Genomic DNA, 27,112 nt, shown 5'->3' with positions numbered 1-27,112 from the left:
GTGGTGACTTGGGGGAGCTGCCTTTTCCCAGGCTGAAATGCAGGAGGAGAAGAGTACTTATCATGTGGCGGTTTCCTAGTGCATGTCTTCCAATGAAGGTTCAATACAAGAAAAGCTGGACTGCCCCCCCCACCCCAGTCCACCTCACAGCAAGTTCCTATTTCACTACCCTTTTAATATAAATAACACTTGCCTCCCTCTTCAAAACCCACAAGTCAAAAAAATAAAAATAGCTAAAAGTAATAAGACCTAATCTCCCTCACAGAGAAATTACAATTTAAACCCTATATTTCTACTAATTAACTCAAAGAAGAATTCTGGTTAAATAAACATTAAGAGGGTTATCATTTAATCACGTGTTACAGTATACCAGTCTTGAGGACTTCCCTGGTGGCTCAGATGGTAAAGCGTCTGTCTACAACGCGGGAGATGGGAGTTTGATCCCTAGGTCAGGAAGATTTCCTGGAGAAGGAAATGGCAATCCACTCCAGTACTATTGCCTGGAAAATCCCATGGAGAGAGGAGCCTGGTAGGCTGTGGTCTATGGGGTCGCAAAGAGTCGGACATGACTGAGCGACTTCACTTTCTTTCTTTCTATAGTATACTAGCATTCTTAACTAAGATGCCTAGAGTGTACAGAAGCTTTTATGAATGTGGAGAATTAAAGTTCAAGACATAAGACTGAATAATAAAACTTCAGCAGAGAAAAGGTTTCAGTAAAACTTAAGAAAGCTTGACGGTATCATACTAGAGGACAGAGGAAAAAAAAAAGTTTTGAAGAAGCTAAACATCAGGTATGTCAGAGCAAAGAGTAAATATATATTCAATATTCATTTCAAATTTTAAATCTCTACTAGATCATTTCCGCGTTCTTTTAAGAAGTCAGATATGTCAGATCACATCTCCTGCTTTCAAGGACCAAGACCTAAGGGAGTGATGGAAGAGCCAACAGGTGAACCTGAAGTAACAGTGTATGAAGAGTCTAGAGAATACGAGGAAAATCACAAAACCAAAATAGTTTATTTAGGGAGCATTATTTTAGGAGCAACTGTACTGGAGAAAAAATATTTAAATTAGTATGATATATATATATATATGCTCTTTCTTCCTATTATTCTTTTAGACATTTAAAATAATTTATCTGAGTTTATCAAATTGTTTAGATTCAGTTAAAAGCAGCAGTACTTGTAATTCCTCCTTAAAAGTTATACTTACAGTTGGAGCAGGAGCCATAATGCTCATCGGTACAGGAATCATTGGGGTCCCTAAAAAAGAAGCAAAATGAGTCTTAAGAATGTAATTACATAGACAAGAATATATTCTATATCAAGTACATGCCATAAAAATAAGTACCTTCATAGTTCTTTTAAGGGGAAATATAAGGCTAATAAAAAATGAGATATTAATGAGATATTATTCAAAACCAAATGTACTTTACAGATTGGTCTATCTAAATAAACTTAAAAACAAAAACACTCATGAAGCAAAAAGACTACCACAACCTGCTATTGCCTTAATGAGTACAAAATTCTGGACAGTTATCAATTCATTTAGTATGTGTTTTTTTTTAATTAAAAGGAATTTAAAATTTCTTCTATAAAACCAATAAACTAGTAAGGAAACAAACGATTTTTCATCATCATCTTTCCTGATTCTGAACAAGTGATTAAGCTTTATTCTTAATGCCTTAAAATTTCTTCACAAACTGGAAATAATCTAGTCTTCCCTGTAACTGTGTAACACAAGGACTTTGTTAAAAGTATGTTACTAGGAAAGACTACCAGAAAATAAGATATTATGAGACTAACAAAAAAATAAAGAACCCCTCAAAAATTGATGCCCAAATGAAAGTGGCTCAGGACACTATCCTTCTCAAGAAATTAATGTTTGATGGTTGATAACTATTCAGATCTCTGTTAACATTATTTTCTTAATCCCTCTTTTCAGGACAAACTCCTTTATTATAGGGCAGTTAACTTACTGACTGTAATTCATTAATTGCTACATGGAATAATACACTGATAGTACTCAAGCTCTCCCACTATGTCCCTGGTGGCAAGGGGGTAACAAATACATATCCATGATTATCTAAGAGAACAGCTTAAACAGCCAGTTACAAGCATAAATGTCTTAAAAACATTTGTAAGTACAGCATTCTACTCCACAATGTATATGCATAAGTAGTTGTTTTTTTAAATTATGATTTACCCTCAAATTGCTGAAGCTTTAAATGATACTCCAGAAAAACTCCATATTTATCTTGTGGCTTTTCACATCTACTCCAACACAGCTGTGTACTTGACCTAAGGGTAGGAGGCCCCCAAAGCTGAGCCTCTGTAATGTACATGTTATGAATTAACAACCCATCAAATTAGGCAATTGCAAGGTACTTTTGATTCTGCAACAGTCAAGCTCTTTAGTAAACACCGTAATTTCAAACAGATAATCCAATGGTTAAAGCCAGGTCACTGATGTAAAGCTTTCCTAAAAAAGAAATACTTCTAGTTGGTTTACAAGATCATTTGTTGCTTTCAGCCTGAATTACATGGATTCTATGTTAAATGAAAATACTTCCCAACATGCAAACTAAGCAGAACTCTTAGATACTATCTTTCATAAGGGAAACTGAAATCTGTACAAAATGCTTTCAATCCTATTAAAAAAAAAATCTGAACTACCACTCATAAACCAGAGGAAAAGTTTGAGTCAAGCAATGCTAATTATAAATCTCAAGATAACAGTTCTATAATGTGGGTTCTCTTAACTGTGCTTAAATGGATACTTAGTAATTACCTGTGAACCTGTTAAAAAGACATTCCTGGGCCTTAATTTCTAAGGATTTGATTTAGTAGGTTGGGGTTGGACTTAAAAAAACTTTTTTTACTTTATAAAACACTGAATAGAGGAAGCTTTTAGATAGAACTTTGGAAACCTCTCCAAGATAATAGTCAAAACATATATATATATATAAGTTAAGGCAGAATAATATATATATGATGTTACTACATTATCTGTGTTAAAGGAATTACACAAAAACAAATGGAATAGAAAAATATATACTTAAAAGCAGCTTGTAATATGCACCAAAAAATATCTGGAAAGATACAGAAGAAACTAATAACCCTGTTTTGTTTATTCATTTCACTAAGGGGATAGTAATAAATTATATAGGAAGGTAAGATAAGTTTTTCACCGTATACCTTTTTGATTGGTATAAATGTATTACATATTATTTAAGTAAAGATTTTTTATTTCCCAGATGAGTTTGATACTCAGCCAGAAATGAAAACTCCCACCATAGGAAAATGAGACAGCACATTTCTAGAACGCTAACAGGAAGCGTTTCTACCAATACGCACACACATATTTTCTAAAGATAATATTGCAATGATATAAGGACACATTGAAAAAAAACACCATCATTGGTGGGAAAGTAAACTGGCGCAGCCCTATGGAAAATAGTATGTTGTTGTGGTTTAGTTGCTAAGTCGTGTCCAACTCTTTGTGACTCCATGCACTGTAGTCCATCAGGTTCCTCTGTCCATAGGATTTCCCAGGCAAGAATACCGGAATAGGTTGCTATTTCCTTCTCCAGGGGATCTTCCAGACACAGGGATCAAACCCAGGTCTACTGTACTGCAGGCAGATTCCTGCCTTGCAGGCAAATCTTTACTGACTGAGTCACCAGGGAAGCCCCGGAAAACAGTATGGAGGTTCCTAAAAACTAAAAGCAGAGCTACCGTATGATCCCACAGTCCCACTTCTGGGCATTTACAGAGAAAACTCTAATTCAAAACATACATGCACCCCAATGTTCACCACAGTACTATACACAATAGCCAAGACATGAAAGCAACCTAAATGGCCATCGACAGATGAATGAATAAAGATGTGGTATATACTGATGTTTACAATGGAATATTAGCTATTAAAAAAAAGAAATAATGCAAATTGCAGCAACATGGATGGACCCAGAGATTATCATATTAAGTGAAGTAAATCAGAGAAACACAAACATCAAGTGATACCACGTACATGTGGAATCTAAAAAAATGATACAAATGAACTTATTTACCAAACAGACTTACAGACAGAAAACAAACTTATGGTTACCAAAAGGGCAAGCAGGGAGGAAAAATTAAGAGTTTGAGATCAGCAAATATAAACTACTATATATAAAATAGATAGAAAGGATTTACTATATAGCACAGGAAACTATACTCAAGACACGACTAAGCGACTGAACTGAACTAAGTATAATGAAAAAGAATCTTAAAAAAAGTATGTGTGTGCCTGCATATATATATAAAACTGAAACACACACAAAAAAATTCAAGAAACTGAATCACTTTCTTGTATACCAGAAACTAACACAACACTGTCATCAACTACAAAAGCAACAGTACCCACAAACTTACCTGGAGGCACGGGTGGTGGAAAGCCAGGGAACTGGGGGGGTGGGATCCCTGGTGGGAGTGCTGGGATCCCCATCGGAGGGCGATTCAAATGAGGGGGGAAAGACATTCTTACTGCAGCGGTCTAAAGAAAGAAATCATGGCAAATCACGTTATTTGAAACATTTACAATTCGATATGCCTGGTTTCTTGGCCTTCATTTTTAGAGTATCTGCAAAATTCTGAAGTTTCTTACCCAGAGGAGTTGGCAAAGACCCTCTTTTCTCTGTCTGTCCATTGAGAATTTTTTAACCTTAGATCTTTTCTAAAATAAGTTCCCAAAATGTACACGATCTAAGTTCAGGATAGACTCCTACAATCATATGGGAATACATATAAAGGAAAAAAAAAATTTTGAGGTTCAGTTAATATCCAAAAATTAAGTACCAAACATCAACGAATCTTTTTAAACCAAATTCAGAATTCAGGAAAATATCTAACAGTGTTTAAGTGTTCTGAAGTATTCATTTTTTTATGCATCCTGAAAACTAAATTAACAAAGTCACACAGTATCTGTTGATTCAGTGTTGGCCAGTTCTTGAAGGACAAATCAATGTCTCAGTGACATTCTACAAACCTGGGGAGGTGGGGGGGAACCTCCAGGTATCAAGTCCCATTGTAATCATTCAAATATAAAGAAAATATCCAATTTATGACAATGAAAAAAAAGTGATAATTTTTCCTAAACTTTAAAGCAAACCTCTTTACCATTCCTGAACGATATTCAATGAATGGATGAAATTCAAGAATCAGATGCTGGTATTTGATTTTTAAAAATACAAGAACACACTGAACTATTTCATTTCGTTTATGACACCAATATCACTTAAAAGAAACTTTTGTCTTTTCCCTACTGAATAGAAATACTTAAGACTTTCCCTACCCTCAAATTTTATATTGTCAATATTTTTGTCAATGTACTCAAATATTCAATACTGGGAAAAGTTTAGAAAAATGATGTTAGAATGTTCTAGTAAGATTCCATGCACCAAAATAAGTGGATTGACCTGATATTAATGGTGCAGCTACAAGGAGCAACTTGATTAATAGATTTTCTGTTTTACCCTTAGAAAAACTCCCCTACCTAAACTCTATAACAAGGGATCCAGAGTTGTCTAAAGCTTTTAAAAAATGTTTTTCTCTACCATTTTCTTTTCTGGGTTTTATATATTGTTTTATTCATCCTTCAGAAAAGAGAGGATAAAAAGTTCATGTCTTCTACTTCCTTGCTCCTAATCCCAAGTTTGGTCTCAATCATTGTATTCTTCTAAAATACCTTTCTCTACACAAACTAATATATAATCATTTATGTTTTTGTGCAAGCAATATAATCATAGTATATTGTTATGTACATTTCTCCCTCATTATTAACATCTCTTCATGTCATCAACTTCTACTCCATCCCTTATAACGCAGTAAACTCTTACTATATAGACACAACTATCTACCAACATGGATGGTTATCTCCGTATTTCACCTCTTACAATATTAAATGTTCTTGGACAGAATGGACATATAACTCTAAGCACCTGTGCCAAGTAATTCAATAATACAGATCGGTATTATTATATATCTACTATATATATTACTACTACTATACATATTACTATTATATATCTACACTTTACCTCCAAATCCTCCTCCAAACCTACTGTACAAATTAATATTCCCACCAAGAGTATCTAGGTATGCCCCTTCCTTATATCCATACCATCATTCCAATCTGATAGGTAAAAAAAAAAAACACTCTCGTTTCTCCTTGAATTTCCCTACTCATTAATGAGATTGAGTATCTTTTTACTCCTTTATCAGACATTTCTTTAAAAAGCATGCCCTTCATCTTCATAGCTATTCTTCCTCAGAATGTTTTCCCTTAAGTTAGGATATTGAAATATTCTATAAAATCTAAACTTCAATTTCAAAAACACAGCACACTTAAAATATTCAGAAAGCTTTACAGGTAAAATAAATACCTAGAATAATGCCATATACCAGCAAGTAAGCTATTGGAAATGCCTTAAAATAGTAGGTATGAATGCAGTTAATTTAACAGTGCAAATGTGTTGAATCTTTAAATGATTTTTAAAAATACTTTTTTGCCCAAAACAAAAACAAATATTCTATACGGAAGGGGACAGGAGTGTGTACCTTTTAAAACATTGAGGGCTACTGTCCTACTTACAGAAGCTCTTATATTATCATTATAATACTCTATCTCAGCATTTTCTTAGAAGAACAGTTGGTATTAATACCTGTTCAATGAACGAATCAGTAAACAAATACTCTAAGAAACTCTAAATGAATTTATTAAATTACCATGTGTGGGTACAATTAGAGCAGTGACAAGCACCTAGCCTCACAATGGTTACAAAGATAGAACCATGAATTCATCTTTAGAATCACTTTTCCCCCAAGTATTTAATACAAATACTACTTAAAAAAAAAACTCTATGTTCTTGGTGTTTAAACTATTTTTTCAGTTTTCAAATGTCTTTTCATTCTGTTAAGAATTAACCAGATTATGTTTTAGTTTATGCAATATACCCATTTCATTCACTCCAATTTATCTACAGAATATCTCCCTTTTATTTGGAACTGTTTAAAACTCGCTTATTCAGAGGCTGAACTTCAAAGATGAAGGCAATCTTAATAAGATAATGGCCCCTCCTACGGAAATTCAGAAAACAAACATTTCTGGTGATCTCTGATAATTATTAATGTTCACTTTAAACATCCTAAGAGGAGAGTTATCAACCACATATTTCAACACAGAAATGTTTTTTGGTATGTTTTGGTGTATGTGAAATGACTGAGAATAAACTTTTAGAATAAGCAAAGTTTATCATTTTTACCTGTAGTTGATAAACTGTAATACTCTTACAATACATTATAAAGATATTCAAAGTTGGTATGTACTTTGTTGAATGAAATAGGGAAGAGAGCTAAAGAATTCTTTATTTTAAACGAGGTGGTCAGGCTTCACCAAGGCAACATTTTAAAAGACTTGCAAGAGAATGAGGCAGGAAGCCCTGTATTGGGGGCCATAGCCTTTCAAGCAAAGTGAAAGTGAAAGTGAAGTCGGTTAGTCTTGACGGACTCTTTGAGACCCCATGGACTGGAGCCTACCAGGCTCCTCCCTCCATGGGATTTTCCAGGCAAGAGTACTGGAGTGGGTTGCCATTTTCCTTCTCCAGGGCATCTTCCCGACCCAGGGATAGAACCCGGGGTCTCCCGCATTCCAGGCGGATGCTTTAACCTCTAAGCCACCAGGGAAGCCCTTTTCAAGCAAAGGAAACTGCAAATACAAAGAACCTGAGGTGTGTCTGCATGAGGAATAACGCCAACAACTGAAGCACAGTACTAGCACAAACTGGAGCTGGGAAGAGAGTTCAAAGAATGTAACGCTTTGTAAACGGCTTTAAAAATACTGGGTTTTATTCTGAAAGGTTTTTGACTTGACTTTTATTTTAACAGTGTCACTGGCCCCTATGTTAAGACTGGAGGAGAACAAGGGTAGAAAAGTAAGACTACGGAAATAACCCAGACAAGAGAGGTGGCCTAGAACAGGTGGTGGTTCTAGGTCTATTCTGAATGTAGTCAATTGCCGAGGGATTGTGTGTGGGGTTTAACAGAGATGAGGAGCTTATTTTATCAGCACTGAAATGACTTAAATTATTTAAAGAATACTTTAAAGCATTTAAAGAATACTTGAAAAGTACCTTCACTTTTGGAAGGTTCAAAACATTTTTATCCTCCAAGGATGAAACTTCACGGCCCAAAGTAACAAAAACAAGAACCTATGTTGGAAGTGTTTCCTATCTCTATTGTGGCAGTGGTCAGACAGGTTTATGTATCCATCAAAATTGACTGAAATTAAAATGGATGCATTTTAATGTATGTAAATTTTATCTCAATAAATTTGGTCCTCCCCCAAAACAAAATAAACTTCTAAAGAAGCTTTATCTATACATTCTGCTTTTCTTTTTCACCTTTAAACTACTTTTTCTGCACTCTTAAGAATACCATTACTGCTTATATGCATTCATCCATTAGATTTATCCTGACAGAAACAAAGTATTTCATCTGGGATAAAGACTTACAGGCTAACCTCATCAGGACAGATTTCTAAAATGTTAAGAAGCAAATGAACCAACAGATCCTCCTCAGCAAACACTCATATACAGCTTATTCATTTACTCCATAAAACGTCTAGCTCCAATTAAGTGCCAGATTCTTTCCTAACATTATTTTCATCAGTCCTGAAAGAGAAAATTTTAAGTCATGTGTGGTTACGCAACCAACCCAGGGGCTCAACATTAAATATGAACGATCATCGGTATAGCATGGACGGTCTCCTGCTGTGCGTACAGCCTGCAAGGTACAATGGACGACATGACCGTCCCAGCCCAAGCAAGGCAAGCCTACCTCAGCAGAGATCAGTGGTAGTCTAGAGCTACAGTGGGAGTGGGAAGGGACTTGTAAACAAAAAAGAGAGTGCCTTTGGGATAATGGTTGCACATCTCTGCACATATACTGAAAATCACTGAATCGTACATTACAATGAGTGTTTTACATGTCAATTATACCGAAATAAGCTGTTTTAAAAAAAATTACCAATACCAATTCCAGACTCCTTCACGCAAAACCAAATTAAGACCTGTAGACTACATTGTATCAATATTAATTTCCTGATTTTGTCCTTAGCTTAGAGAATGTAATTGTTTTTAGGAAATACACACTTAAGTATTCTGGGGGTTAAGAGGGACACCACATCTGCAACTTACTATCAAAGATTTCTGAAAAAAACTATGAAGACAATAAGGAGAGGAAGATAAAGCAAACAGGTAAAATGTTAACATTTGGGGAATCTGAAAGATATTTGAGAATCCTTTGTACCATTCTTACAACATTTTTTTAAAGTTTGAAATTATGTCAAAATAAAAAGTTAAAAAGCGATAGCAGTAATTCTCAGTGAAAATATTTTTTTTATTTTCTCAAGTTTCAAAATGCAAAAAAGTTAGGAAAAATTATATTAAAAAAACTGAGGAATCAAAATTCTCTTATGAACGCCAGTAGCAGTATCAGAAAGAACTATCAAGAAATTAAAAAGATAAACAGCATGCTTTTATACGAAATTAAGAGTCAATGACTACTTTCATTTCTACAGAATAAAAGAGTCAATATAATTTTTCTCTACATTATGTGTAAATGAAGAATGTATATGAAATACAGCTAACTTGGAGGTAGTCAAAAAGGAAATAATTCATCTTTGGGGTTACCAATGTCATGAAAATATCAACTAATTTTAATCTACTTTTGTTTACAAAAGCTTTCAACACAGGTCATCTCATTTAGCCTCCCAAATTACCTAGCAAAACATATTCTTCTTTTACTGATGAAGAAGCTAACTTATCCAAAAGAATACAATTCGCGGGTAAGGACTCCAAGGTCCCCACTATCCTAAATTGCCAATCCAAAGGCTGTTTTCGCTTATCACAATGCCTCTGTCTAATAATAACATACTAATGATTAACTCTGACTTCATACAACTCTATTCAAGGTACACCGGAAGAAATGTTAAGTCAGGGATAGGCTCCTGTACTTCAGGGAAAATTCTTAAACAACAAACACTATCAGTTAATATGCACTCAGCACTTTCTATGTTACCTGGTTATTGCACTAAGGATTTTACATACGTTTTTCTCAATTAATTCCCAACTCCAATAACCTATGAGGTGGATATCATCAATAATCTTCACTTTACAGGTGAAGAAAACCAAGGCTTCAAGAAAAATTAAATGAGTTAAAACAGCATAGTATCTCCACTTGAATCGTGAGGAACTATTACTAACCAACTGTTTGCCTTACCACCTCTGAACATTTTGGAAATTACCTTTTAGAAAGTAAAGCTCTCAAAACAATATAAAAATTGCTTATACACTACTGCCAAATACCCAATTCACAGGACTTCACAACTAGAGCAGTCTGGTGCAAGAGAAGCCCAATTTCCTCCCTCCTGGTCCGCTCCACTCTGCCCAGTTATCAAAATGGCTTTTCCGTGGCAATATAAAAACCATATTACGTAACTTCAAAATAATCTTCATACTCCTAGAACTTGTTCTAAAAACGTGTTGTAAAAGCAGTAATGAAGACCACAGAAGGATGAGAACGAAGTAACATTTTCTACCGTAGAGGTTAGACCTCTCCTACAATCAATGGAGACACAGTTTACTGTAACCTCCAGGGAGCAAAGGGGCAGGGCCACAACACTCATCACAATCTTAAGACAGGCAAACCAACCAGGAGGGTGCTAGAAAAGTTGGGCAGCAGCTAAATTTAAGTTGGGGGGGGGGGGGGGGGGGGGGGGGGGGGGGGGGGGGAGAGAGGGCAGTTCACTCGGTGGCGGGCTTTAGATGACCAGAGAGGAAGGGAAAGAAAACAGACGGCGGCCAGTCCCCCTACCCCACCCGCGCTAAAAAGGGTGGGTGAAGGCCGGCTTCTAGGCAGAGTCTGGAGCAATTGTACACTCGGCCCGGAATATCTACCGGAGGGCTTCCGCAGGCTCAGGTTTGAAAGGGATCTCAGGAAAGGACTCCCCAGGGGGGCGATCGCTCGTTTTTCTGGCAAACGCGGAGCCCAGAATGGGCCAAGGCGACTCTGTGGCGAGCCGTGGAAAGGAAAGGAAAAGTGGGCGACAATGCAAGGAAGAAGGCTCTGCCGGTAGGTTTGGCCTGCACCGGTTACCGCTAGGCCCACAGATTTCCCAGGCCTTAGAGAAGTGCAGAAACCCAAGCCTCGTGCCCGTCCCCTCCCCCACCCAACTCCCCGCCCCCGTCCCCTTATTCCCATCCCACCCCAGCCCTCTCGCAGCCTCCCAGGCTTTCCCTCCGCCCGCAACCGAAGTACCCAGTCTCCCGGTTTCCACACGCGTTCTGAGGCGTGAACTCACCCGCCGCTGAGGAAACGGTACTGTCTTCGCGGTCTTCCGGGCTCCAGGTTACGAGTGGGCTCCACCGGTTCGAGGTTTCTGCGCGCCGCTATCCGGGAGACTGGTTCCAAAGCGCCTACTCGCACAGGCCGCAAAACACCGCCGCGCTGCGCGGGGAGCTTCTTCTGGAGGTCTTCCTAGTGCCCGGCGTGCATTGCGGCCAGGGGCGTGGGGAGGAGGATCATAGAGAAGAGCTCGTATAGATAGTCTTCACTGTTGGCTCTGAATCACCACGCAGCGGCGAATCACCATAGAGATGGAGCGCCTAATGAGGGCTAGAAAGTCTTGAGCCGTCATTTACGACCCACTCTGCCATTTTTGATTGGAGCTGATTGAATCTTATGATTACGCGACGCCATCTTGAGGTCAAGGTTCCGGCTGGACTCGGCTTGAGGACTGTAAAAAGGGCTTCCCGCTTTCGGTAGTTCGTGTTTTGGGGGCTAGAACCTTGCTTTGTGGCTCATTGAAGTTCAGTGGGCTGACAACTGGGTCTCACCCAGCCCCTCAGTAGAAACCCCAAGTGTTAATCCTAGAAAACTACTGTTGATAGCAAGAGATAAGTGGCTAAGGCTGTGGTTTTGAAGAAGTGCGCACATACACAAACAGGAAAGCTTACACGCGCTGGTAGGGCCAAAGAGGCGGCTAAAACATGTTTGAAATGCCTAAAAACGGCCTGTGATAGTAGTTAACCCATAGAACTTCAGTGATTAGATTAATTAAAATAAATCACGAATGATTGGGTTATTCAATTTATGGATTGTATGGTCAGTATCTAGTACAGGCCTGTGTTTCCCAACTGCTTGCATCTTAGAAGAGTTATTTCTTTAGTATAAAGTTACTGTCTCTGAGTACCTGGGGGTATCGTAAATAGAAATGGAACTAATATCCTTGTTCAGGAGAGCTGCAAACAACCCAGAATAGAGGACAAACTGAACTGACCACTGCCTATAAAATTGAACGTATTTATATACTCCTCATCCGGTTTTTGTATTTACTTTTACTGTATAACGCTTTTTCCTTCTTTATTTTATGGTTTGTCTGCCCATACCCCACTAGATGTAAACTTACGGGGTGCGAGTATTGTCTGTTTTGTTCACTGCTGTGTATCCCAAGTGCCTAGGATGATGCCTGATAAATACCAAAGGCTCAATAAAATATATGTTGAATGAAAGAAATGGTTATATGTGGATACCAACAGTGCATAAAACGCAGGAGGAGACTAATGTAGAATGCTATACCAGTACCACTATTTGTAAAATTTGCATCCATCTGTATTTTCTGCTTGCAAAGTTTGTTACCATTAAGAAAGTCTAATAAAACCTACTCTCCCAGAGCTATTGCATGGATTAAATAGCTAATACATGTGAAAATACTTTGTTCAGTAAAGTACTAGTCAAATGCTAGTTATATTTTCAAATAAAAAGTTTGTGCTTTTTTTTTTTAAACACAAGCATAAACAGAAATCCTCTCAGGTTATCCCTATATATAATTAGAAACAATGCACACGAATTCATGTATTACTTGTATGATAAAACCTTAGGTCTCAAGCAACAATTTGCTTTCCTATAGTAAACGTGTTGTTTATGTTGACCTGGCCTCTTTTTTCCCCAGCCTTTGGTAAAGGCACTCCAAATTTCTTAAAAGAAACCATCCTTCCACTACTCCAGATCTTTGTAGTTTGGATAGAAAGTCCAATCAGACCCAATCAGACCCAATCAGAGCTGGTAATATAGCCCTTACATTGCATCAGGCACTATTTTAGGCATCCTACAAATATCAGCAACTTTAAATCTCATAGCAACCCAGTAGTAGAAACTATTGTGGTGGTTGTTCAGTTGCTAAGTTGTATCTGACTCTTCGGGACCCCCATGGATTACAGCATGCCAGGCTTCCCTGTCCTTCCAACTCATGTCCATTGCTCAGACTCATGTCCATCGAGTCGGTGATGCCAACTGATCTGATCCTCTATTGTCCTCTTCTCTTTCCCTCAATCTTTCCCAGCATCAGATCTTTTACAATGAGTCAGCTCTTCGCATCAGGTGGCCAAAGAATTACAGCTACAGCTTCAGCTTCAGCATCATTCCTTCCAATGAATATTCAGGGTTGATTTCCTTTGGCATTGACAGGTTTGATCCCCTTTCTGTCCAAGGGACCCACTAGATCCTTGGAGAAGTCCAATACCACAGTTCAAAACCATCAGTTCTTCAGGACTCAGCCTTCTTTATGGTCCAACTCTCACATCCATACGTGACTACTGGAAGAACCATAGCTTTGATTAGATGGACCTTTGTCAGCAAAGTAATGTAGCTTTTCAATATGCTGTCTAGGTTTGTTAGGGCTTTTCTTCCAAGGATGAAACGTCTTTTAATTTCGTGGTTGCAGTCATTGTCCACAGTGATTTTGGAGCCCAAGAAAATAAAATTTGTCACTATTTCCGCTTTTTCTGTATCTATTTGCTGTGAAGTGATGGGACCAGAACTATTGTGATACAGATGGAAAAAAGCTAAGGCTTGAAGAGGTGAAATAAGATTATAGGAATAGTAGATAATTGATGAAGCCAACCTAGTTACTGAGTCCATGCTTTCAAACTTTACACTATGTGCCTCATGAAGAAAAATGCTTAAAGAGGAAGGGCAGGAGAACTCTTCCTTTTTCCACTTAACTCTAGGAGGATTTAAACTTAGAGCTAGTGGAGAGAAAATGAAACCAACACAGAAGGAAGCAGGGATAAGCTGACAACATCATTTGAAATCATGGATTCAGCCATTCTTTAGGCCAGTTATCCTTCTGGGACTTCCTTGGTGGCACAGTGGGTAAGAATGCATCTGCCAATGCAGGGGACACAGGTTTGAGCCCTAGATGGGGAAGATCCCCAAAGAAGGAAATGGCAACCCATCCCAGTGCTCCTGCCCAGAAAATCCCTCGGACAGAAGAGCCTGGTGGTCTGTAGTCCATGGGGTTGCGAAAGATCCAGGTACAACTTGGCATCTAAACAGCAACACAACAACATGCTTCTAGGCTTCTCAGTTTGTAAGCCAATAAATTCGTTTCCCTAAATCAGTTTGAATTGAATGTCCCAGCCTTTCAACAGAAACAGCCCTAAATAATGCACTCATATATCACTTGTAGGGCTTCCCAGGTGGCACAGTGAATCAAGAATCTGTCTGCAATGCAGGAGACACAGATTCAATTCCTGTGTTGGGAAGATCCCCTGGAGGACGGCACGGCAACCCACTCCAGTATTCTTGCCTGGAGAATCTTGTGGACAGAGGAGCCTGGTGGGCTACAGTCCATAGCATCACAAACCGGCGAACAGGCAGACACCACTGAAGCGACGGAGCACGCATGCACACATCACTTGTCGTGGATAGGCCAAGCTATTCATATGTAATGACCCTCAACCCCAACCGGAGGGGCCCTTGCTGAGGAATGCAGCTGAAGATAATTTGGATATTGCTAATTGTATTGTGTGAGCTTCCCTGGTGGCTCAGATGGTAAAGGGTCTGCCTGCAATACGGGAGACCTGGGTTCAATCCCTAGGTTGGGAAGATCTCCTGGGGAAGGAAATAGCAACCCACTCCAGTATTATGTATTATGTGGACTTCCTAGGTGGCTCAGTGGCAAAGAATCTGCCTGCCAGTGCAGGAGACGCAGGAAATCCAGGTTCAATCCCTGTGTTGAGAAGATCCCCTAGAGTAGAAAATGGCAACCCTCTCCAGCATTCTTGCCTGAAAAATTCCAAGGACAGCGGAGCTTGGTAGGCTACAGTCCGTGGGGTTGCAAAGAGACATAACTGAGCATGCACACAATTTCATTATGTACATTGTGGCCCTATTCCTATTACCATATTTGAGCCAAATTGTCAGCAAAATATCAGATGCCTTATGAAAAGAACATACTTTAGCTGAACCAAGCAGATCATCTCAGGAATTTAAACTCAAGATCAATGAATTGATAGCAAAAGAAAAATGCAGTGATAGGTGAGAGAGTAGGTGAATTATGCCAAAAACAGAAGGTCACTAGAATAGGTACATTTGTGCCTTGGATTGAGAGGAGGAAATTATTGGAACTCATATCAAGGCATCTGAGTTGTCATCAGAGCTGCTGGAACTAAGATGGTGTCCTGGCGAAGGTCCTATATGATTGTTACCTGTTTCTCACATAGTTTCCGTGTTAGACACAGTTCCCTCAAGGAAGGGACCATGTGTTTATTCACCTTTAAATGGCTAAGCTATATATGTCAATATTTAAAAATCACAGTATGTCTTTAAAAACAGGAAAATAGTTTTAAACAGCCAGGTATCAAGCAGTTTGTCTCTACATCTCTGCCTGGAGCTCCAATTTAGGCTACTTTGTCATCCAGATTTAGACTTTATGTGAATTCAAACTGCTGTCAATTGGCATTATTAAAATATTTATATAATTATAGAAGATAGGCATATTGTGTTAGGTCATCTAAAATTAATTATCAAAAAAGTAATAGCATTGGGTAAAAGAGGAAATAAGTATATAAAAGAGCAGTTTTCCATATGAAATGGTAATCTGGTGGCTCAGTTCAGTTCAGTCGCTCAGTTGTGTCTGACTCTCTGAGACCCCATGAATTGGAGCATGCCAGGCCTCCCAAAGGCTGGCTCAGTTGGCAAAAAAAAATCTGCCTGCAATGCTTGGAGACCCGGATTCAATCCCTAGGTCGGGAAGATCCCCTGGAGAAGGGACTGACAACCCACTCCAGTATTCTTGCCTGGAGAATCCCATGGATAGAGGAGCCTGGCGGGCTACAGTCCGTGGGGTCGCAGAGTCAGACACGACTGAGCAACTAACACACACCATATGAAATGATGAATTAGATTATTCTTTGGGCTATGAAGAAGAGATGGTCATGAGACTTCCCTGGTGGTCCAGTGGCTAAGAATCTGCCTTGCAATGCCAAAGACGTGAGTTCTGTCCCTGTTCAGGGAACTAAGATCTCACATACTGCAGAGCAACTAAGCCTGCGTACTGCAAATACTGAGCACGTGCAGCAGAACTAGAGAGTCCCTGCGCTTCAATGAAGGACCCTACATGACTCAAACAAGACCCAATGCAGCCAAATAGTTAAAAAAAAAAGAGAGAGAGAGATAAGTAGCTTTGAAAACTGGAGGATCTGTTAAAGTGTAACAGTAGAAGAAATATGCAAAGTATTAGTACCAGCACTTAGGCTAGCCTGAGAATCTGGTGAAGTCAGGGAAGTCTTCCAGGAGGAAGTATTATCCTGAGCTATGTTTAAGGACCGAGATCTGATAGATAGAATGCCTGATGAACTATGGAATGAGGTTCGTGACATTGTACAGGAGACAGGGATCAAGACCATCCCCATGGAAAAGAAATGCAAAAAAGCAAAATGGCTGTCTGGGGAGACCTTACAAATAGCTGTGAAAAGAAGAGAGGCAAAAAGCAAAGGAGAAAAGGAAAGATATAAGCATCTGAATGCAGAGTTCCAAAGAATAGCAGGAAGAGATAAGAAAGCCTTCTTCAGCGATCAATGCAAAGAAATAGAGGAAAAGAACAGAATGGGAAAGACTAGAGATCTCTTCAAGAAAATTAGAGATACCAAGGGAACATTTCATGCAAAGATGGGCTCAATAAAGGACAGAAATGGTGTGGACCTAACAGAAGCAAAAGATATTAAGAAGAGGTGGCAAGAATACACAAAAGAACTGTACAAAAAAGATCTTCACGACCCAGATAATCACGATGGTGTGATCACTCATCTAGAGCCAGACATCCTGGAATGTGAAGTCAAGTGGGCCTTGGAAAGCATCGCTACGAACAAAGCTAGTGGAGGTGATGGAATTCCAGTTGAGCTGTTTCAAATCCTGAAAGATGATGCTGTGAAAGTGCTGCACTCAATATGCCAGCAAATTTGGAAAACTCAGCAGTGGCCACAGGACTGGAAAAGGCCAGTTTTCATTCCAATCCCAAAGAACGGCAATGCCAAAGAATGCTCAAACTACCACACAATTGCACTCATCTCGCATGCTAGTAATGCTCAAAATTCTCCAAGCCGGGCTTCAGCAATACGTGAACCGTGAACTTCCTGATGTTCAAGCTCGTTTTAGAAAAGGCAGAGGAACCAGAGATTAAATTGCCAACATCCGCTGGATCATGGAAAAGCAAGAGAGTTCCAGAAAAACATCTATTTCTGCCTTATTGACTATGCCAAAGCCTTTGACTGTGTGGATCACAATCAACTGTGGAAAATTCTGGAAGAGATGGGAATACCAGACCACCTGACCTGCCTCTTGAGAAATCTGTATGCAGGTCAGGAAGCAGCAGTTAGAACTGGACATGGAACAACAGACTGGTTCCAAATAGGAAAAGGAGTACGTCAAGGCTGTATATTGTCACCCTGCTCCTTTCACTTCTATGCAGAGTACATCATGAGAAACGCTGGACTGGAAAGAAACACAAGCTGGAATCAAGATTGCTGGGAGGAATATCAATCACCTCAGATATGCATATGACACCACCCTTATGGCAGAAAGTGAAGAGGAACTAAAAAGCCTCTTGATGAAAGTGAAAGACGAGACTGAAAAAGTTGGCCTAAAGCTCAACATTCAGAAAACGAAGATCATGGCATCTGGTCCCATCACTTCATGGGAAATAGTTGGGGAAACAGTGGAAACAGTGTCAGACTTTTTTGTTTTGGGCTCCAAAATCACTGCAGATGGTGATTGCAGCCATGAAATTAAAAGACGCTTACTCCTTGGAAGAAAAGTCATGACCAACCTAGATAGTACATTCAAAAGCAGAGACATTACCGACTAATTTCTTTATGAAATTAGACTCAGACTTACATCCCGGAAGACAGTTGATGAATAAGATATAAAAATTACTTCCTTTTATTAGTAATCATAGAAAAGCTATTACCATAGTAAGGTATCATTTTAAAGTCATTTCATTTGTAAAAAATAAGGAGTCTAATAACAAGAATGTAGAATAACAGGAATACTTAGGGTTTCCTGGTGAAACTGTACATTGGTACAACTATTTTGGCATAACCTAGAAAAATAAAGCATGTGCTTCGCCTAAGAATCAGCAGTTTAGTTTCTAATTTCATACAGAAACTTGTGTATATACAGCGGTACACATGTTTAAGAATGTCCATTGCACCATTGTTCATAAAGGAAAAAACAATGGAAAGTGTTCACATGGTTGACAGGAGAATAAATATTTTCAAAATTTACATAATGAGCATTGTATAAAGATACAATGAATAAACTACAGTTACATACACGAAGTGTTGAGTCGAAGAAGTCATAGAACTGTGTGTTGTCCGATACCATTAATATAAAGATTAAAAAATTATATAAGTAAGCAACTATTGTTTAAGAAACACATATGTGGTAAATTATACTTTAAGAAAATTAATTAAAAATTCAAGGTAAGGCTTTCCCTGGTGGTTCAGTGGTAAAGAATCTGTCTGCCAATGCAGGAGACACGGGTTCTATCCCTGATCTGGAGAGATTCCACATGCATCAGAGCAACTAAGCGCTTGCGCCACAACTATTAAACCTGTGCTCATGAGCCTGGCACCACAACTATTGAGACTGTGCTGCAAATACTGAAGCCCATATGCCCTAGAATCCGAGCTCCACAACAAGAGAAGTCACCCCAATGAGAAGCCCACACAGAGCTACTGGAGAGTAGCCGCTACTTAGCACAACTAGAGAAAAGCCCACAGTGCAAAACCAAAAATAAATAAATAAAGTATTTTAAAAATTAATTCAGAGTAGGGGTTATCTCTTGGAATTGCTATTTCTCTTTTGGAAAAAGCAAAGGTGGAGATTGGAAAAGAACATATAAGTATCCTCAATGATTTTGATAATGTTCTAGTATGTAAATTCATTGCTGGGTTTAATGATTTTAATTTTAGTATTATGCTTTACAGTTTACATGTGCACTACATATATTTTCAACATAGCAAATATTACATATGTTTTAGCTTAGAAATAAATTACACAAGCACATCTACATATACAACACTTATGGTTCATTTATTTTGCTTTTAAAAATTTTACATGAATAGAATCATACAGTTTTTCAACATTTATTCATTAATAGGGTTTTTTTTATATTGGTATATAGAAATCTGCCTTATTTTTAAAACTGCTATGTTTTATTCCATAATAGAGTTGTGCCATAGTGTCTGAACTAGAAAGCTTTCAAAAACAAGAAACAAACGACTCAAAGTAGCTTAACCAGTAAGGAAATGTATTGGCCCATTCAGCAGAAAGACTAAATAGGCTGCCTTTCAGGACTATCCAGAACTTTAATAATCTTATCAAGAATGAGGTTCTTCTGTCTTTGTTCTTTTTTACCTCCCTGCTCTACCATTTAAAATGTGGGCCTTTCTCTAAGGCTAACTTCCCTCATGGTCATACTGTGGCTACTCTGAGCCCATCAGTTCAGTTCAGTTCAGTCGCTCAGTAGTGTCCAACTCTTTGGAACCCATGAATCGCAGCACGCCAGGCCTCCCTGTCCATCACCAGCTCCCGGAGTTCACTCAGACTCACGTCCATCGAGTCAGTGATGCCATCCAGCCATCTCATGCGCTGTCGTCCCCTTCTCCTCCTGCCCCCAATCCCTCCCAGAATCAGAGTCTTTTCCAATGACTCAACTCTTCGCATGAGGTGGCCAAAGTACTGGAGCTTCAGCTTTAGCATCATTCCTTCCAAAGAAATCCCAGGGCTGATCTCCTTTAGAATGGACTGGTTGGATCTCCTTGCAGTCCAAGGGACTCTCAAGAATCTTCTCCAACACTATAGTTCAAAAGCATCAATTCTTTGGTGCTCAGCTTTCTTCACCATCCAACTCTAACATCCATACATGACCACTGGAAAAACTATAGCCTTGACTACACGGACCTTAGTCAGCAAAGTAATGTCTCTGCTTTTGAATATGCTATCTAGATTGGTCATAACTTTTCTTCCAAGGAGTAAGCGTCTTTTAATCTCATGGCTGCAGTCACCATCTGCAGTGATTTTGGAGCCCCCAAAAATAAAGTCTGACACTGTTTCCACTGTTTCCCCAACTATTTCCCATGAAGTGATGGGACCAGATGCCATGATCTTAGTTTTCTGAATGTTGAGCTTTAGGCCAACTTTTTCAGTCTCGTCTTTCACTTTCATCAAGAGGCTTTTAGTTCCTCTTCACTTTCTGCCATAAGGGTGGTGTCATCTGCATATCTGAGGTGATTGATATTCTTCCCGGCAATCTTGATTCCAGCTTGTGTTTTTTCCAGTCCAGCGTTTCTCATGATGTACTCTGCATAGAAGTGAAAGGAGCAGGGTGACAATATACAGCCTTGACGTACTCCTTTTCCTATTTGGAACCAGTCTGTTGTTCCATGTCCAGTTCTAACTGTTGCTTGCTGACCTGCATACAGATTTCTCAAGAGGCAGGTCAGGTGGTCTGGTATTCCCATCTCTTTCAGAATTTTCCACAGTTTCTTGTGATCCACACAGTCAAATGGTTTGGCAAGTCAATAAAGCAGAAATGGATGTTTTTCTGGAACTCTCTTGCTTTTTCCATGATTCAGTGGATGTTGGCAATTTGATCTCTGGTTCCTCTGCCTTTTGAACCAGCTTGAACATCAGGAAGTTCACAGTTCGCATATTGCTGAAGCCTGGCTTGGAGAATTTTGAGCATTACTTTACTAGCATGTAAGATGAGTGCAATTGTGCGGTAGTTTGAGCATTCTTTGGCATTGCCTTTCTTTGGGATTGGAATGAAAACTGACCTTTTCCAGTCCTGTGGCCACTGTTGAGTTTTCCAAATTTGCTGGCATATTGAGTGCAGCACTTTCACAGCATCATCTTTCAGGATTTGAAATAGCTCAGCTGGAATTCCATCACCTCCACTAGCTTTGTTCGTAGCGATGCTTTCCAAGACCCACTTGACTTCACGTTCCAGGATGTCTGGCTCTAGATGAGTGATCACACCATCGTGATTATCTGGGTCGTGAAGATCTTTTTTGTACAGTTCTTTTGTGTATTCTTGCCACCTCTTCTTAATATCTTTTGCTTCTGTTAGGTCCACACCATTTCTGTCCTTTATTGAGCCCATCTTTGCATGAAATGTTCCCTTGGTATCTCTAATTTTCTTGAAGAGATCTCTAGTCTTTCCCATTCTGTTCTTTTCCTCTATTTCTTTGCATTGATCGCTGAAGAAGGCTTTCTTATCTCTTCCTGCTATTCTTTGGAACTCTGCATTCAGATGCTTATATCTTTCCTTTTCTCCTTTGCTTTTGCCTCTCTTCTTTTCACAGCTATTTGTAAGGCCTCCCCAGACAGCCATTTTGCTGTTTTGCATTTCTTTTCCATAAGGTTGGTGTCATCTGCATATCTGCAGATTTGAGGTGTAATCTGCATATCTGAGGTGATTGATATTCCTCCCGGCAATCTCCATATGGGGAAGGTCTTGATCCCTGTCTCCTGTACAATGTCACGAACCTCATTCCATAGTTCATCAGGCACTCTATCTATCAGATCTAGGCCCTTAAATCTATTTCTCACTTCCACTGTATAATCATAAGGGATTTGATTTAGGTCACACCTGAATGGTCTAGCGATTTTCCCTACTTTCTTCAATTTAAGTCTGAATTTGGTAATAAGGAGTCCATGATCTGAGCCGCAGTCAGCTCTTCGTCTTGTTTTTGCTGGCTGTATAGAGCTTCTCCATCTTTGGCTGCAAATTTCGGTGTTGACCATCTGGTGATTGTCCATATGTAGGGTCTTCTCTTGTGTTGTTGGAAGAGGGTGTTTGCTATGACCAGTACATTTTCTTGGCAAAACTCTGTTAGTCTTTGCCCTGCTTCATTCCGCATTCCAAGGCCAAATTTGCCTGTTACCCCTGTTTCTTGACTTCCAACTTTTGCATTCCAGTCCCCTATGCTGCCCCGCGTCTGAGGTCGGGGGCGACAGCCTAGAGGACCCACCCCACGTCTGAGGCCGGGTCTGAGGCCGGGTGCAGCAGCTGGGAGGAGCCACACCACGTCCAAGGAGCGGTGGCTGTGTGGGCGCAGGAGGGCCTAGAAGAGCTATCCCACCTTGAAGGTCAGGAAGGGCAGCAGTGAGGAGATACCCCTCATCCAAGGTAAGGAGCAGCGGCTGCACTTTGCTGGAGAGCCGTGAAGAGATACCCCACGTCGAAGGTAAGAGAAACCCAAGTAAGATGGTAGGTGTTGCAAGAGGGCATCAGAGGGAAGACACAGTGAAACCATACTCACAGAAAACTAGTCAATCTGATCACACTAGGACCACAGCCTTGTCTAACTCAATGAAACTAAGCCATGCCCACGGGGCAACCCAAGACGGGCGGGTCATGGTGGAGAGGTCTGACACAATGTGGTCCACTGGATAAGGGAATGGCAAACCACTTCAGTATTCTTGCCTTGAAAACGGCATGAACAGTATGAAAAGGCAAAATGATAGGATACTGAAAGAGGAATCTCCAGGTCAGTAGGTGCCCAATATGCTACTGGAGATCAGTGGAGAAATAACGCCAGAAAGAATGAAGGGTTAGAGCCAAAGCAAAAACAATACCCAGCTGTGGATGTGACTGGTGATAGAAGCAAGATCCGATGCTGTAAAGAGCAATATTGCATAGGAATCTGGAATGTCAGGTCCATGAATCAAGGCAAACTGGAAGTGGTCAAACAAGAGATGGCAAGAGTGAATGTCGACATTCTAGGAATCAGTGAACTAAAATGGACTGGAATGGGTGAATTTAACTCAGATGACCATTATATCTACTACTGTGGGCAGAAATCCCTCAGAAGAAATGGAGTAGCCATCATGGCCAGCAAAAGAGTCCGAAATGCAGTACTTGGATGCAATCTCAAAAACGACAGAATGATCTCTGAGGCCATCAGTTGAGTTAAATTCAGTTCAGTCATTCAGTTGTGTCCAACTCTTTGCCACTGTGGTCCCTGTCCACACCAACTCCTGGAGTTTGCTCAAACTTATGTCCATCGAATCGGTGATGCCATCCAACCATCACATCCTCTGTCATCCTCTTCTCCTCTTGCCTTCAATGGTTCTCAGCATCAGGATCTTTTCCCGTGAGTCAAATCTTCGCATCAGGTGGCCAAAGGATTGGAGTTACAGCCACAGCATCAGTCCTTCCAGTGGATATTCAGGACTGGTTTAGGATTGACTGGTTTGATCTCCTTGCAGTCCAAGGGACTCTCAAGAGTCTTCTTCAACACCACAGTTCAAAAGCATCTTTTTTAGTCATCTTTTAATTTCACGGCTGCAGTCACCATCTGCAGTGTTTTTGGAGCCCCCAAAAATAGAGTCTCTCACTGTTTCCATTGTCTCCCTATCTATTTGCCATGAAGTATTGGGACCGGATGCTAAAATCTTAGTTTTTTGAATATTGAATTTTAAGATAATTTTTTCACTCTCCTCTTTCACTTTCATCAAGAGGCTCTTCAGTTCCTCTTCACTTTCTGTCAAAAGGGTGGTGTCATCTGCATATCTGAAGTTACTGATATTTGTCCCGGTAATCTTGACTGCAGCTTGTGCTTCATCCAGCCCAGCGTTTCTCATGATGTACTCTGCATAGAAGTTAAATAAACAGAGTGACAATATACAGCCTTGACGTACTCCTTTCCCGATTTAGAACTAGTCTGTTGTCCCATATCAGGTGCTAACTCTTTCCTCTTGACCTGCATACAGATTTCTCAGGAGGCAGGTCAGGTGGTCTGGTATTCCCATCTCTTGAAGAATTTTCTACACAATTTTTAATTAAAGAGAAAGTATCAGAGGATTTCAGAAATTCTTTTTTTTAAAAAAAAAATCTGATTGAAGTCTAGCTGATTTACAATGTTGTGTTCATTTCTGCTGTACAGCAAAGTAATTCAGTTATATGCATTTTTTTCATATTCCTTTCCATTATGGTCTATCATAGGATATTGCATATAATTCCTTGGGCTATACAATAGGACCTTGTCATTTATTTATCTTATGTATAATAGTTTGCATCTGCTAATCCCAAACTACCAATCCTTCCCTTTGCATCACCTCCACCTCGGGCAACCACAGTCTATTCTCTACGTCTGTTAATCTGTTTCTGTTTCATAGATATTTTCATTACTATTGTATTTTATATTTCATATATAAGTCATGTCATATGGTATTTGTTGTCCTCTTTCTCATTTACTTCACTTAGTGTGATAATCTCTAGATCCTTGCAAGTTCCTGCAAATGACATTATTTTATTCTTTTTTTAAGGATGAGTAATATTTCATTAAAAGATGCTTGCTCCTTTGAAGAAAAGCTATGACCAACCTAGACAGCATATTAAAAAGCGGAGACATTACATTGCCAACAAAGGTCCATCTAGTCAATGCTATGGTTTTTCCAGTAGTCATGTATGGATGTGAGAGTTGGACTATAAAGAAAGCTGAGCACCGAAGAATTGATGCTTTTGAACTGTGGTGTTGGAGGAGACACATGAGAGTCTCTTGGACTACAAGGTGATCCAACCAGTCCATCCTAAAGGAAATCAGTCCTGAATATTCATTGGGATAACTGATGCTGAAGCTGAAACTCCAATAACTTGGCCACCTGATGGGAAGAACTGATTCATTTGAAAAGACCCTGATGCTGGGAAAGAGTGAAGGCAGGTGGAGAAGGGGACGACAGAGGATGAGATGGTTGGATGGGATTACCGACTCAATGGACATGAGTTTGAGTAAACTCCGGGAGTTGGCGATGGACAGGGAAGCCTGGCATGCTGCAATCCATGGGGTCACAAAGAATTGGATGCGACTGTGTGACTGAACTGAACTAAATATTTCCATTATATATGTAATGGAAATATATACATATACCACATCCTCCACCAGTTTTGTTCATAGTAATGCTTCATAAGGCTTCCTTGACTTCACACTTCAGGATGTCTGGCTCTAGGTGGATTATTACACCCTTGTTCTTGCCACTTTTTAATATCTTCTGCTTCTACTAGGTCCATACAGTTTCTGTCCTTTACTGAGCTTATCTTTACATGAAATGTTCCCTTGTTATCTCTAATTTTCTTGAACAGACCTCTAGTCTTTCCCATTGTATTGTTTTCCTCTATTTCTTTGCATTGTTCACTTAAGACTTTCTTATATTTCCTTGCTATTCTTTGGAACTCTGCATTCAGTTCAGTTCAGTTCAGTCGCTCAGTCGTGTCCGACTCTTTGTGACCCCGTGAATTGCAGCACACCAGGCCTCCCTGTCCATCACCAACTCCGAGTTCACTCAGACTCATGTCCATCGAGTCAGTGATGCCATCCAGCCATCTCATCCTCTGTTGTCCCTTCAGATGGGTATATCTTTCCTTTTCTCCTTTCCCTTTTACTTCTCTTCTTTTCTCAGCTATTTGTAAGGCACAAAGCTAGTGCAGGTGACAGAATTCCATCGGAGCTATTTCAAGTTCTAAAGCTTATTTAACTTATATTCAGAGTACATCATGTGAAATGCCAGGCTAGATGAAACACAAGCTGGAATCAAGATTGCAGGGAGAAATATCAACATCAGATATGCAGATGACACCACCCTTATGGCAGGAAACAAAGAGGAACTAAGGAGTCTCTTGATGAAAGAGGAGAGTGAAAAAGCTGGTTTAAAACTCAGCATTCAAAAAACTAAGATCATGGCATCCAGTGCTACCACTTCATTGCAAATAGATGGGGAAACAATGGAAACAGTGACAGACTTTATTTTGGGGGGCTCCAAAATCACTGCAGGTGGTGACTGCAGCCATGGAATTAAAAGACACTCGCTCCTTGGAGGAAAAGCTATGATCAACCTAGGCAGTATATTAAGAAGCAGAGACATTACTTTGCCAACAAAGGTCCGTCTAGTCAAAGCTATTGTTTTTCCAGTAACCATGCGTGGATGTGAGACCTAGACCATAAGAAAAGCTGATCACTGAAGAATTGATGCTTTTGAACTGTGGTGTTGAAGAAGACTCTTGAGAGTCCCTTGGACTGCAAGGAGATCAAACCAGTCAATCCTAAACCAGTCCTAAATATCCACTGGAAGGACTGATGCTGTGACTGTAACTCCAATCCTTTGGCCACCTGATGCGAAGATTTGACTCATTGGAAAAGATCTTGATGCGGGAACGACTGAAGGCAAGAGGAGAAGGGGATGACAGAGGATGTGATGGTTGGATGGCATCACTGATTCGATGGACATAAGTTTGAGCAAACTCCAGGAGTTGGTGTAGACAGGGAAGCCTGACGTTCTGTAGATCATGGGGTCACAATGAGTTGGATACGACTAGCTACTGAATAACAACAACAGCAATACCACATCCTCTTTACCATTAATCTGTCAATGGACATTTAGCTAACATGTGTTGCCTATTATTAATAGTGCTGGTAAGAACACAGGGGTACATGTATCTTTTCAAATTATGGTTTTATCAGGGTATGTGCCCAGGAATGGGGAGTTTTGAATCTTATGGCAAATCTAGTGTTTTGAGGAAAATCCTTACCGTTTACCATAGTTCAGTTCAGTTCAGTCGCTCAGTTGTGTCTGACTCTTTGTGACCCCATGAATCGCAGCACACCAGGCCTCCCTGTCCATCACCAACTCCCGAAGTTCACTCAGACTCACGTCCATCGAGTCCG

The 27,112-nt window shown here is 39.7% G+C and overlaps 1 protein-coding gene across 2 annotated transcripts in view; it reads right to left on the bottom strand.

The window, feature by feature from the left end:
• RBM25 (RNA binding motif protein 25) overlaps nucleotides 1-11,569 on the bottom strand; it is a 52,452-nt gene extending 40,883 nt beyond the window's left edge. The window contains exons 1-4 of one of the 2 annotated variants that reach the window (XM_042252725.1): nucleotides 11,404-11,569; nucleotides 4,419-4,539; nucleotides 2,209-2,334; nucleotides 1,216-1,265 (exon numbers count right to left, since the gene is read on the bottom strand). In XM_042252725.1, the coding sequence (XP_042108659.1) occupies nucleotides 1,216-1,265; nucleotides 2,209-2,334; nucleotides 4,419-4,524 (282 nt within the window). In that variant the 5' untranslated portion in view covers nucleotides 4,525-4,539; nucleotides 11,404-11,569. The remainder of the gene's footprint in view (nucleotides 1-1,215; nucleotides 1,266-2,208; nucleotides 2,335-4,418; nucleotides 4,540-11,403) is intronic. The other variant, XM_060418252.1, reaches the window with a different exon arrangement.
• Between the last annotated feature and the right edge of the window lie 15,543 nt (nucleotides 11,570-27,112).

Source organism: Ovis aries, chromosome 7 (assembly GCF_016772045.2).
Source record: "Ovis aries strain OAR_USU_Benz2616 breed Rambouillet chromosome 7, ARS-UI_Ramb_v3.0, whole genome shotgun sequence".
Lineage (NCBI taxonomy): Eukaryota > Metazoa > Chordata > Mammalia > Artiodactyla > Bovidae > Ovis > Ovis aries.
The sequence above is the reverse complement of the archived record's forward strand: the minus strand, read 5'-3'. Positions and strand labels throughout refer to the sequence as shown.